A 13,812-nucleotide genomic window follows, 5' to 3' on the forward strand; every position below is an offset into this window, starting at 1 on the left:
ATGTGCACATTAATCAGCATGTTTGCCTCTGTGTCTGTGTCAGTATCATTACTACTTTTACAAGAAAGCAAAGATGAATCAGGGAACCATATTTAGAATACATTTATTTAAATATACAAAAGGTAACCAATTGAATGGTAGAAACAGGATTCTGCCTTAGTGTTAAAATACATTGCGCTGTTATCATTATCATTACACTGTAAATTTCTCAGTTACATGTGACTAATAGCTAAACGTTTACCATTCAGAAGTGAGAACACACAATATCCGACACTGCACCGATAACAGAACAGTCCTCGTGCACTTCAAGCTATCAGAATTCCAAGCTTGACAGGACTTGACGACTGAACAGCATTTTGGGAGTCAGATTTCCATTTTGACGTTCACAGAATCACACTCACACCACAGCAGGTTCTAGCACCTCAACAACTACAGTAGAGGCATATGTTTTCTCTTTCTCAGTTTATTTATTTTCCGTTGCTCTCATTTTGGCTTCCAGGCATAATGAGTCTGTCACTCACAGAGCTTAAAGTTGCCCTTGGTTTAACTGACCAAGAACGTCTTCACACAGAGCGACAGATGATCTTGATTAGTGAGTATAGGCCTACAGGGGTAGAGAAGGCCCAAACAGAACCACAGACAGACATGACAGGTTCAGGAAGTAAAATCTCTGTCATATAGTATATATGTATGTTCATGTATATTCCAGCCAATTCACTGAACCAGCTTATCCTTCTTAACAATTCTTCAAGCAGACAGGAGAACTAATTAGTAGAAGCACTTACACAGAAGCACAGACAACAGGTGAATAGGCAGGACTTTTACTCTCTGAAATTGACTTGACCATCTGACAAACTACAGACGGGTGTCACCAGGAAGGGGATTCGGGACGATTGTCATGGGCCCCAAGATTACGAGCAGCGCCCCTTACTACTGTATAGACAAAGCAGGAAAGGTGAGATGATCTGCCATTTTATGCCAGAAAACCCCCAGAAATAAACAAACAAACAAACAACAAAACAAACATTGTAAACACTGCTGCTTGCTCCTATAGCCCCAACAACACCACCCAGTAACTAACCAACCACCACCCACCCACCCAGCTGGCTACTGTAGGCCGGCTACACCTCCTTGCGAAGCACCACACGCACGCTGCTGAAGATCTTCCCCAGGGCCTCGAAGAGCGGGTCGCAGAAGGTGTGGATGCAGAGGGAGTACATGCGACTGAGGCACTGCGTCTCGATCAGGTAGCTCTTGATGCATGGCATGACGGCCCAGATGTGGCAGAAGGAGATGCAGGCGAACAGGAAGCCCCAGATCAGCGCCACGGGAACGCCGAAGATAGCCGACAGGATGCGGTAGCACCAGTACTTGGAGACGGTGAAGGTGGTGTAGCTGGCCTTCCACACGCCGTCCAAGCTGTGCGTGCCGTCGGGCTCCGCGATCACGTCCTCAAAGTCCACCTGTGGCAGTGGGAGGGGATTAAAGAGAACAAGATTTAGTCTTACACTTAGACTTGGACTTTGAGTTAGACTTAAACTGCCTACCTACGTACATGGGTTGTTAATAAAGACTGATCATTACATTCTCCAAGTCCATCTGTGGTGATGGGGGGATAACAGGTTTTAGTAATTACATAACTCAGATATTGAAAAAGTGAAAGATTTAATCACATGCTCAGTCAACCATTTTGTGGGAGGGGAGAGTGGCGATTCGCTTAAATTATATACATACAGTATACTTACAACACATCACCACATCAACCAGCGCAGAGTGAATTAAGCTTTTAATCACTAACTGGATATGTTCTATGTATGTACCTATACATCTTACACTTTTATTCTTTATTGACATAACATCTCTAAACAGCTGCTTAATCAAGCCACCATGATGGTCACTCGACAGTAGCCTGGTTATCATCGACTTTCAAATCTCTTCGAGACTTGGTCTGACCTAGAGCATAACAATGAACGTTTCCCAAATGGCATGGTTGACCTGCCTCCTTTGGTTTGCTACTGGTTGAGGCCAGAAAAGGCTGTGCCGAAGTTTAAACCAAGCATTTTCTTAGTCCCAATAAAACGTCTCTGCTAAAACCACGTCACTGCTTTGACCGTGCCTGGCCGTTGGAGTTGCTCAAAGTTCATTGGTTCCCGACAAAGTGGGTGGCGTTCCAGAAACAATATTTACATTGCTCTTGGCATGACTAGAGGCAACGCAAAAGGCGTTGCGTCACTAGGAGGGCGTGGCCTGGCTAACAGGACAGACCATCTGTGGTACACAAGGTAAAGAAGTGAATAGTACCCTTTGGGCTGTAGGTAGCCTAAATGACTGTTCTGCAAAGGGTAGCCTGCTACTGCCTCAGTGACAAGCAATCATTCCCACATACAGTTTGTACACAGTAGCTGCTATGTATTCTATATGCATTGTCTACATGGACACTGTATATTAAAGGTCTAATAAATAATATTTTTGGAACTCAGAGGCAACCTTTTGATGCCCATCCATTTTATGTCCACCGCTTCCAATTTCAGTCATTTCTAGCTTTCCCATTGAATTTACATTTGATAGGCCCTTGAATTTACATGAAAGGGGCTCTGACCTTCATATTACAGCCTTGTCTAGGGACATACAAAGTTCTGTATTTCTCATTGTCCACTTGATGGTCAGACATAATACATCCATAACAGCTTTGGATATTGTATTATCACTCCTGACTGAGACTAGCAGATATGAAGAATGGAAAGGGAAAAATGATACATTGGACCATTAACTCAAGGCAAGCAATCACAACCTCAAATCCTTGAAGCCCAACAACACTCTCGATATCCCTCTGGGGTACACCAGAATGCCAGTTTAGACACTTAGTCACTGGATACGTAGTACAAGTGCCCTTTGACTTAGTTTTGCTAGACAGATGAACCCTTTTGGCCACCCATTAGGACAGTTAAATCTAGGTGGTGAGTCACTAACCCACCTACTTTTTTGACACTCCCCAGGACATTGACAGTCAGCAGACAAGAGTCTTCATGCATTTTTAAGAAACATTTAAATCTTGCAGCTACTGTATGATATGAGAAAAGAGCTTCACCACACTAAAATTGTATCTCAAGGTCTTGGGTACTCAACATTTAGAGTTTGTTTCACGTCTCAATATAACATACTGTGTTATCAGGTAGAGTTAAAGGTTCACTGTGCAGGATGTGGACATTGTACTGCAACTATGTTGCTCATTGAAACTGTGCTGCCTATTGCCAAATATGATCTTTTCATGAATATTTACAAAGTAATAAACTAATATTTACTAGTATGGCCAAAGTACAGTCATTTTTGCAGCTGAAAAGGTCTATTTCTGGAAATTCAAAATGGCGGACCATGGAGAATATCCCCTTTTTCATGTATGAAAAGTGCATTTTTCCCAGCCAAAATGAATAGGCCTACTTAGAATTTGACGGTGGTGGGAAGCATTCATGAAAAAGGTAACATTAGTGAATGGGTAACATGAATTCTGGAAATAAACAACTAACAATCCTACACAGTGCACCTTTTCAGTGTCTCATTATTACATAGTGCTAGTTTTTAACTTCTTCACATGGCTCACAAACTTTACTTCTTGGCATTTCAGCAGGGGGGCAGTGTTGCATTGTGTGTCTACACTGTAGCTCAGGGGTATTCAATTATATTTCAACGAGGGCCATTTTTTCCAATTCCTCCCAGTGAAGGGGCCGTATGTATGTATTATGGTTGCCGACTGTCAATGAAAAAAATATGGGAGACTTCATTGAAGAGGATGGTCTGGGGGTTCTCCCCCAGAACATTTTGCATTTCTTAGATGTCATTTCCTGCATTTTAACGTCCCATATCCCGTCTCAGCATGATAACGGAGCCCATACTTTTATCTCTAAATTCCAAAAAACGATTCTGTATTTGAAGGGGCTTTTGGGGGGCCAGAACCTTGCTGTCCAAGGGCCGCATCTGGCCCCAGGGCAGCCATTTGAATAGTCCTGCTGTAGCTCCTCCAAAGACATTGGGCATATTGTGGTGTCTTTGCTACTAATTTCAGGGGAATTGCAACTACCGTATACACTTCGGTGCAATAAAAGAATCAATGTTGAGTTTCCATCCCAGCAGGCTGAAATAATTGTCAAAGGGCCCCTTGTAAGAGCTGGGTAGGTTTCTCTGTGTTGCCCTAACTACCCCACCCCATCCTGCAGGATCGTTCCATGAGTCATCCACCAATAATGTACTTTAAAATAGAGCAGCAATATTGTTATTATCCCAAAACCAATGACCAGACCAAATCCAAACCAGTAATCAGCTCTGTCACTCTCTTAAATCGCTTCAACACACTTGCTTTTTCCCTTGACCTTAAACCATGACTTACACAACACATCAGGGAAAGTCCAAGTAGGGTACCATGGCAACTTAGCTGGGTACAACAACTGATGCCTTCAAAACAGAATGTATCATATACCATAAGGACGTGCAATGCTGGGAATATTTAGACCTACTCAAATAACTACTCTTACAACAATATATTCAGAGACGAAGACTTCAGTATGAAAATGTAGAACCAGTCTTGAAAGATAACTAGCAACTAGAAAGCAAGAGAGACAGGCAGACAGACAGACAGACCGACAGACAGACCGACTAGGAGACTTTCATTGGACTTGACAGCATGATCTAATGGCATAAGCGATAACTTATCGCAAAGTCAACAACAACTTTGCTCTTGTTGTTGTAACCACTAATTTTCCTGTTTTGTGGAGAGTCACTTCCCACAAAGAACCACAACAAGATTGGGAAACAAGATATGAAACAGTCTCGTCGGTCCATCCAGAAGACACACCCTTTTGCCCCCTTACCAGAAATAACCCCCCACCATGCTCCGGGCCGCAGCCTCATGGCTGGTGAGAGACGCAGGCCCCAGCCTGGTCTATTTCTGGCACATATCACGCAAACCTCAGATACACAGTGGACTCTGCAGCCCTTGGCAACCATGCTGGTCTCCAGTGTCCACACAGTGCCCAACAATATCGTCTTTGCTATAGTTGTTGTTGCATTCTTTCTTTATTTTTATTTTTTTTGCGCTTGCCATTCCGGAGATCCCAAGGCTGCGAGAAAGGTCCGAGACAACTTCTCCACCATGCTGCTGGACAACATAGCCCCATAATGCCCACCGGCCCACCATGCTCCACCAGCGAAACCCTGTAATAGTCATTGAAAAGTTAACTACCCTAGCACTACACTACTATGACATAACACAGGGCCGTTATACTAATGCACTACGACTTGGTCAGTGCCTTGCTGGTAACTGCACATAACACTGTGTCTTAACGGGTTAACTTCCTTCAAGAGTAACAAAGTATTTTTTACTCTATTCAAAGAGTTTAACTTTAGGCAAAAACACTTCTTTTTTGTTTAACACTGTGAAGAACATGCGTAGGGTGACTTCACACAGACCTTTCCCTCTGCTTCTACTTCACTGTACACTTCACTTCACTTCACTCTCCTGCTCCACACCATTTTATGACTCAACATACCTTCACAACGTCCTCGTTGATCTGCTTGGGGTCTCGGTTGATTAGGTCGATCTCCTTGGTGTGGCTGTCCTTGTATATGTATTTCTCCTCGTTGATGTTGTGGTCCGCCATGGCTAGTACTACTACTACAACTGTATGATGTAGGGAGGGAGAGATGAGCCCAGAAGTGTGTAAGGCAGAGTGTGAAAGTGCAGTGGTTGGAAAGGAGAGATGGAAAGAAGGGAGGGAAGAAAAAACAAGACACGGGAAGGAAGGAAAGAATGAAGGAAGGAAGGAGAGAGACGAGTGAGCGAGTGAGATGGGGACAGCCGCCCTGGGTTTTTGGAGGTGAATGAGAGAAACTCCTGGTAGCAGAAAGAGTGAGTGTGAATGTGGGTCTGTGTGCGTGGGTGAATGTGTGGGTGTATGTGTGTCCGCAGTATGCGTGTGTGCATGGGTGAGTGTGTGGGTGTATGTGTGTACGCTGTATGTGTGTGTGTGTGTGTGTGTATGTGTGTGTGTGTGTTCAGACCCTCTGAGCCCCTCCCTCTTTTTCCTCTCTCCCGGCAGTGCAGGCCCTATCCCGCTGTCACTGGTGTGACGACACTTGTGGAATGTCGGAGGACAGCTGCTACCGTCAACATGGGTCTCCGAAGCGGAGCGGAGCAGAGCAGAGCAGAGCAAAGCACAGGAGAGGAGAGGAGAGGAGAGGACACCCCGCCCTGGGGGCAAGTTAGTTTGGAGAGAGGGAGGGAGAGAGGGAGAGGGAGAAAGGGAGGGAGGGAACTGAGGAAAGAGAGAGAGAGAGAGAGAGAGAGAGAGAGAGAGAGAGAGAGAGAGAGAGAGAGAGAGAGAGAGAGAGAGAGAGAGGGAGAAGGAATGGGAGTGAGGGAAGATAAGGGGAAAGTATTGAGGAAAAAATATAGGTAGAGAGAGAAGTGGCAGAGAGAAAGCAAAAGAGAGAGAGGGAGAGAGAGAGGGAGAGAGAGAGAGAGAAAGAGACAGAGAGAGACAGAGAGAGAGAGCGGGATATGGAGTAAAGGCACGTCTTAAAGGGGAACCCATGACTGTGTCACATTTCACACAGAGCTGTCGGGTGGAGCAGGGAGGAGTTGCACTGTGGCATGAATTTCCACCCAGAACCTGTAAGCACTGTACAGTACTCTCTCTCTTTCTCTCTCTTCCTCTCTTTCTCTCTCTCTCTGTTTCCACTTAGGGCTTGTAGGCACTGTACCAGCATTCAGTGGCGTAACCTCTTCCCTCTGGAAAATCCAAACGTCACCACAGACCTGCTGCTGAATGATTTAGAGGCATCTCACACATTCCTGTGCAATTTTAATTTCTTCAATTCCTGCGCCACTTCAGCTCGGTTATTCTACCGAACGCTTAGTGAAATCAATATTTCTTTTGTGCCCACTCTCTTTCTCTCCATAATTCAGCTTTGTAATTTGGTGCTCATCATCATGTAGATTGTAGATTGCCACTTTAATCATTATTTTTGGTTCATTTATATAATTTCTTTTTGTGACTGTGGCAGCCTCTGTCCTATGCAGCAGATTCATCATGTGACAGGAGACTCTAATGTGACAGGAGGAATTTGTCAGAGAACATTAGACGACTCTGTGCTCAGCGTCAGTTCAGGAAGAAAGGGCCTCCTTTTTGAAACTCAGAGACAATCACATACGTTTGAGATTCGAGATTTGAAAAATGTCCCTTGCAAGTGAATGGTCTAATACTACAAAAACTATTTGAGTGGCCTATAGCCGTTTCTTCATTTTAAGATCTTAATCAGAAGTGATGCAATAAGTAATTGTCTTTCTGTTCTTCTTTAATGGCAGGCAGGACTGATCCATCTGTCTATCTAAACTGATTGGTCACCTCTGCTCAACATATTGATCCTGTGTGCCAAGTCAGAGTTGCAGAAAGAGTGTGAGTCTGTGTATTTAATCTATTTGCCTGCTTTTCTTTCTGTCTCTGTCTGTCTGTCTGTCTGTCTGTCTGTCTGTCTGTCTGTCTGTCTGTCTGTCTGTCTGTCTGTCTGTCTGTCTGTCTGTCTGTCTGTCTGTCTGTCTGTCTGTCTGTCTGTCTTTCTGTGCACAGGGAGTAATAGCTGACTCAGTTGAACATCTCGATTAGTGGTGGTGTCCTATGTGCTCAGTCAGTGTTACGATAAGTGAGTCTGCTGTACCCACCGGTCATATGGGCCCTCCACTGTCACTGACTGGATCAAGTGACACTGCTTGCTTAAGCACACACTATCACACATGGTAAAATCGATCACACGCGACACTAGACTTGGCACATACACACGTTTTTTTCAATCAAAATCAACTTAGAGTAGCCTACAGGGTAAGATGTTTACACACAGGGTAATGCCCATGAAGCAATGAGGGATGAGTTAGTACATGTACAGTAGGCCTATATCACATTTCATAACCCTTAACAGCTAATTATTCAGGGTACAGTCACAGGAGCAATGAGAAATTAAATGGATATCGTATTATCTATCACACATTACATTATACACTTAGGTGACATTTTTAATCCAAAGCAATTTAAAGATCATTTTTAAGAAGAGGGCATTGGTGACTGTCCTCGAACAGAACAGGGTTAGGTGCCTTGGGCACCTCAGCTATGGATTGAGGTAGGGAGTGTAAGGGTAGGATTCGAACTTGCAACATTCTGATCTAAGGCCTGTCTTCTTAACCCACGGCTCACTTCTCACACACTTTCATCCAAATCAAGTTAGAGTACAGTACAGTGTTACAGTGTCTGTGAAGACGGTCATAACCAGGTCATGTTTGACAGTACAGAGCACTGTTCTAGTTATGTAAGCCGGGTTACATGCCTTTGGTCAAGGCCAGCTCATGCAAAGTATGGGGTTCATGCAACCCTCTGATCCTAAGACCTCTCTCCAAGTCCACCAAACCATGTACCGGTAGGCACGCCTTGTTAAATTGTCCAAGCAACCAACTAATAATAGTAATAGTGTCGATAGTTCACATTAATCCCTTAATGCACGCCGTACCTCCTGTGGCACGGTGTAATAGACATTGAAAGTTAACTACTATAGTACTACACTACTATGACAGTGCACGGGGCCTTTAGTAATACATTATGACTTGGTCATTGCCATTCTGGTAACAGCTAATTTATAATGCTGTGTCTTAAGGGGTTAAGAGCTCGCTGCAGGCCTGTCACAATCAGGCAAGCAAGCTAGGCAATTGCTAAGGGCCCCTGATATTGACTGGATTGGTTGGTTATGTACTTGTATTCTAATGGCAGCAATGATAACTTTGGACCTGTGGCAGCACCTCCATAAATCCAATAGCCGAATAGTGCAGTGATGCTGCTATCGAAATCTCTATTGAGGGGGGCCCTCCCCCATAGTGTAGTGAAGTAATAAAGATCAGAAAAGGGGCCCCAAGACCAGCTGTGACCATGGCAAGTGAGCAAGGGAGGACGGGAGTCCGCATTTTGGAATCTACCCAGTGTGAGAGCAGACAGGAAGTAAATAGGAGAGAGATGGGGACGGAGCGGCTAATGACCCGGGCCGGAACCGAACCCGGGTCACCGGTATAGCATCCCAGTGCCTATACCATTAGAGCCACGGTAGGGTAGGGCCAATTGATATATTTTTATACTGTAGTAATGCAGTGTAGATAAGCTCTATGTCCACCTCAAAGAGTTTTTTAGCAAAGGCATTTTAACTTTTAAAAATGGTTTGACGTGGACAGAGTAATGTGTTTTTATTCTTTTTTTCTACATCTTATTTTTACCCATAAGTATTTATTCTTTATTATGTTGATTGTTGGTGTGTGTTTGTCTCGTTTGTCTTTGTACTACTACCAAAGCAAAATTTTCCATTTCATTCAAGTTTAACAGATAATAAAGAAGTCCCCCAAAATACCTTGAAACGACTGTGTCTTGAGGCCGGCTCACTCTTCACCCACCTGGCAGAACCACATAAGTACGTCAGGTTCACTGGTCATCATCCCTTCCAAACGTCACATCCCCCTAAAAAAATAAAACGCAATCCAATTAATGTGAATAATGTAGAGTTGGGCTGCAAGGCTTTGTGTGATAGAGTGTATTGTACTGTATGGGGTTGTAATGAGGATGGCTGATGAGCAGCTTTTGAAACATGAGGCGCAGGCATCTCTGACAGTCAGTCGGCACAGAGCAGCTGTGCAGCTCATGAATGATGATTCATCCCCCAGGGACAAATCATGACTCCGTGGGCCCTGGAAAAGACAACAAGAAAGCCCCCCTCATCCATGGTTGTCACTCGTTTCCAAGAAGATTTAAGATTTTACTCCAGATGTTAGAGACTCTACAGTTTTGGGGATTCGAGGGCTTTGTCCCCCGAGAAAACGTGAAAACACAGATGCTAAATTGTGTAATTTTAACGCAATATGGGAATGGAAATATAAAGCCTTGGCCCTCAGGGCCTCCTTGACTCTTGGGTCCCCGGGCCAGGGCCTAGTAGGCCCGTGCAGCAATCCGTCCTTGTTCACCCCCCTCAGCCATGCCTGCATGTGCTGTGCCCACCCCCTCCCCTCCCATCCCATCATACCTCACTCATTGTTAAACTTGGGCTGAGTACAACATCCGACAACACTACTCCATCATCACGTCCACGCCCCTTTCTCCTAAAATCAGGATGGATCTCTGCTCTCTCTCTCTCTCTCTCTCTCTCTCTCTCTCTCTCTCTCTCTCTCTCTCCTCTTTCTCTCTCTCTCTCTCTCTCTCTCTCTCTCTCTCTCTCTCTCTTTCTCTCTCTCTCTCCTCTTTCTCTTTCAGTCTATACTGTACCTCTCTCAGTTTCTATGTCTATGTCTATGTCTGTATCTCTCTCTCTCTCTGTATATCTCTGTATAGCAAAAGTAATGGACTAGCTGATTTAGCAGACTTCACAAAAAGATAGGCCTACCTAGAGGTTTTTCATGATGAAGAGCATCTGCCATAATTTTGACAAAGTGCTCAGCCTATTCAGCTAGACATCATTGTGAAATGTCAGGTTGATTACAGCTGACGGCTACCTGCCTGGCTGACAAGTCTGCCTGCTGAGGAGGAGCAACACACCTGTGAAATACTAAATCAACCCCCACATTGTCCCGCAGATAAAGCAGGCGGTGAAGAGGGCTCCTTTTTCACTCTGATGCTTAAAGTTTTGCAGAAAGAGCCAGACACGCGCTGCCTCCCTCTCTCTCTCCACCTCTTCGAAGTGATGAAGTGAAGTGGTGAGTACTCAATCTTTTAAATTTAGTCCAGTAGAAATACGGTGCAAAAAACTGGAATGTCTAGTTTATCTTCACCACCACACCATTAGTGAAGGGATGCTTGCTCTGCTGTGACGGTGGCCTATCTGAAGTACAGGCTACTTCCCAGATAGAGTGATCCTGGAGTTATGAATTGAAGCTATATTTAGGAGGATATTTGAATTTGCTAGGAATGCGCTCGGTCTAAAAATAGCTGTTTTGAATAAACAGAAACCATAGTGATGCATAGCTCTCATAGCCAACTCATGATAAGTTTACCGAGGCCATAAAACACAATCTGTGCTGACCCCCACTCCACCCCCGCACCCACTCCACTTGTAGCACACCTCCAGTGACTGCACAGCAGGGATGAACTGGGACTAAGAAGCCCCCCTTACAATTTTTATTACTGGCTCAGTCTATTGTCTGTTTTACAGTTAAGTTGGACCAATCGGCCACCAGATGTAAATGGTGGTCTGGGGGTTTTAAGGGGGGAAAAAAACAACAGCAACAAAAAACAAACAAACAAACAAGCAAAAAACAACAGCATCTGCCCCTGAGGACTGTCTGCCCACCCTGAAGATGTCCTGTATGCCAGATTACCAGTCCTCCAGCTCTGATGCACTGCGTCTGTCTTGTATTTGCACGCGGGCCTTCTAACAAATGCTTACATGCACATGTGTGTGGTCAGAAACATACTACTCGCTACTGCGCCCCTATAGGATGCCCAACAGCTGGTGAGGGCTGATGAAGTCATGGTTGTATTTTGGGCGAATGGTGTGTCTCTGTGTTGATAATAGCAGCGATAATGGAGGCCAGGCGCCACCACTGCTGTTTCATGCAGCACCGACTGGAGTTAATGTGCAGAAATTGGGTGCGATGGTACAGAGAGGGGAGGTGGGGGTTGGAGGGGGACTGAGAGACGAGAGAGAGAGAGAGAGAGAGAGAGAGAGAGAGAGAGAGAGAGAGAGAGAGAGAGAGAGAGAGAGAGAGAGAGAGAGAGAAAGAGAGAGAGAGAAAGAGAGCGAGCGAGAGAGAGAGAGAGATAGACAGACAGACAGACAGGCAGAGAGAAAGACAGACAGACAGACAGACAGTCAGAATGTGTGCATGCGTCCGTGCCTGCATGAGTGCGTGTGAGCATGAGTGTCTGTGTGTGTCTGTGTCTGTGTGTGTGTGTGTGTGTGTGTGTGTGTGTGTGTGTGTGTGTGTGTGTGTGTGTGTGTGTGTGTGTGTGTGTGTGTGTGTGTGTGTGTGTGTGTGTGCATGTGCGTGCGTGCGTGTGTGTGTGTGTGTGTGTGTGTGTGTGTGTGTCTGAATGAAATTGAAATAAATAGACAGATAGACAGACAGAAAGAGAGGCAGAGAGAGAGGGAGAGAGAGAGAGGGGAAGAGACAGGAGTGTGCGGTCCGAGAGTGGAGCAGTGGAGGAGTGGAGGTATGCTTGCCCCTGGCCACAGCAGAGTGGGAGAGCCAAGTTAACCTCATTACTGAGTGTTGCCATTCGCGTGTGAATGCGGCTGGGTGGGGTGTGGTGGGGTGTTGGCCGCCGGGGGCCTTAGAGGAAACTACAGGAATATCTCCCAGCATGTGTGAGCTAAGTATGAATGTGAGTAGTACGAATGAGTCTGCTGTTTATGCCAATATACAGCAGTGGTTCCCAAACGTTTTCAGTGGGGACCCCCATTTGGACTTTGGACAGAATGTTTTCACAACCCCCCCACCTCCCTCACCACACCTATCCCCCATAGTCTTAGTATAGTGAAGGATTCCTAGCAATATCAGCGGGCAAACTATCAATATTAATGGACAAAAACATTGCCAAGAAATCTAGAGGACAACAAATAGGCCAATATCTGTGAATAAGTGAATACTGTTACTAACCAAACAATGGAATTATGTTTGCTGTGGATTTCCTGTTTTTATGCAATGCCCCCTCTGCCTGTGACCTCCCTTCAGTACCTCCGCAACCCCCTAGGGGTCCCGGCCCCCAGTTTGGGAACTCCTACCAACACAGTAAGGTGAGCTGAGCTCCATCGCTTCCCCCTGGTCTTTACTTAGGTGACTACAAATAAACAGACAGACATCCAGACAGATAACTAGACATGTATTTATTATCAGGAGTTATTATTACATTTACACAGTATGCCCGATGAACAGCTTTCATGGTTGTGTAATAAAACATTTATCTCAAGTTTAATTTTATTATATGGTTTAGTGTGGTAAACAACTTAAATGAACTGCTAAAACATCATGCCTTTTCAACAATTTGAACCATCAATTGTAGTGTATTTGCTTGGTTGATCGTGGCTACGTATGTCTCACCACTTTCCACACATCATCCCTTTAGCACACATACTGTAATAACAGAAGAACCAGTGGAGGCCTCCTGAACAAAAATACTGCGACATGACCCCCGGGGGAATGGACATCCGTAGCACACCTCTAACAGGCCACAGAAGGGCAGGACTGAGACAAATAATTAGGCCGGGCATTTTCGGTTAAGACCAAGTTCCGCCAGGCATTGAGAGAGACAATGAAGCCTGTGCCAACATTTTAACCATCTAATATGAGCTGTATTGACTGCAAACACCCACAATGAATATTTAAGTATGACTCTGAGAGGTCAGCTGTAGCGGCATGGGGAATGATACCATTACACTCAGGGGAGAGTCAGGGCAAAAACATCAACAGTCCACCGGGCAAATGCCCTGTATGCCTTTTGGCCAATCCAGCCATGGGCCACAGTAAATACAGCCCAATAACGGACTCTCATGTCAACCTAAGGTAAACACACTGCAATAACTAATTCTCTCTCTCTCTCTCTTTCTCTCTCTCTCTCTGTCTCTCTCTCTCTCTCTCTCTCTCTCTCTCTCTCTCTCTCTCTCTCTCTCTCTCTCTCTCTCTCTCTCTCTCTCTCTCTCTCTCTCTCACACACACACACACACACACACACGCACACGCACACGCACACAGGCACACGGCACGCACACAGGCACACAGGCTTTTAAAAATAATCTGGGGTTAAGTCA

The 13,812-nt window shown here is 45.1% G+C and overlaps 1 protein-coding gene across 1 annotated transcript; it reads right to left on the bottom strand.

The window, feature by feature from the left end:
* Positions 1-87: 87 nt before the first annotated feature.
* Positions 88-6,037, bottom strand: cav3 (caveolin 3). Its single transcript, XM_063215350.1, has 2 exons — positions 5,541-6,037; positions 88-1,463 (listed from the first exon to the last, which is right to left on the bottom strand). Exons 1-2 carry the CDS (start codon positions 5,649-5,651, stop codon positions 1,122-1,124), a joined length of 453 nt encoding a protein of 150 aa, XP_063071420.1. The 5' UTR covers positions 5,652-6,037; the 3' UTR covers positions 88-1,121.
* Positions 6,038-13,812: the final 7,775 nt, after the last annotated feature.

This window comes from Engraulis encrasicolus, chromosome 14, assembly GCF_034702125.1.
Source record: "Engraulis encrasicolus isolate BLACKSEA-1 chromosome 14, IST_EnEncr_1.0, whole genome shotgun sequence".
NCBI lineage: Eukaryota > Metazoa > Chordata > Actinopteri > Clupeiformes > Engraulidae > Engraulis > Engraulis encrasicolus.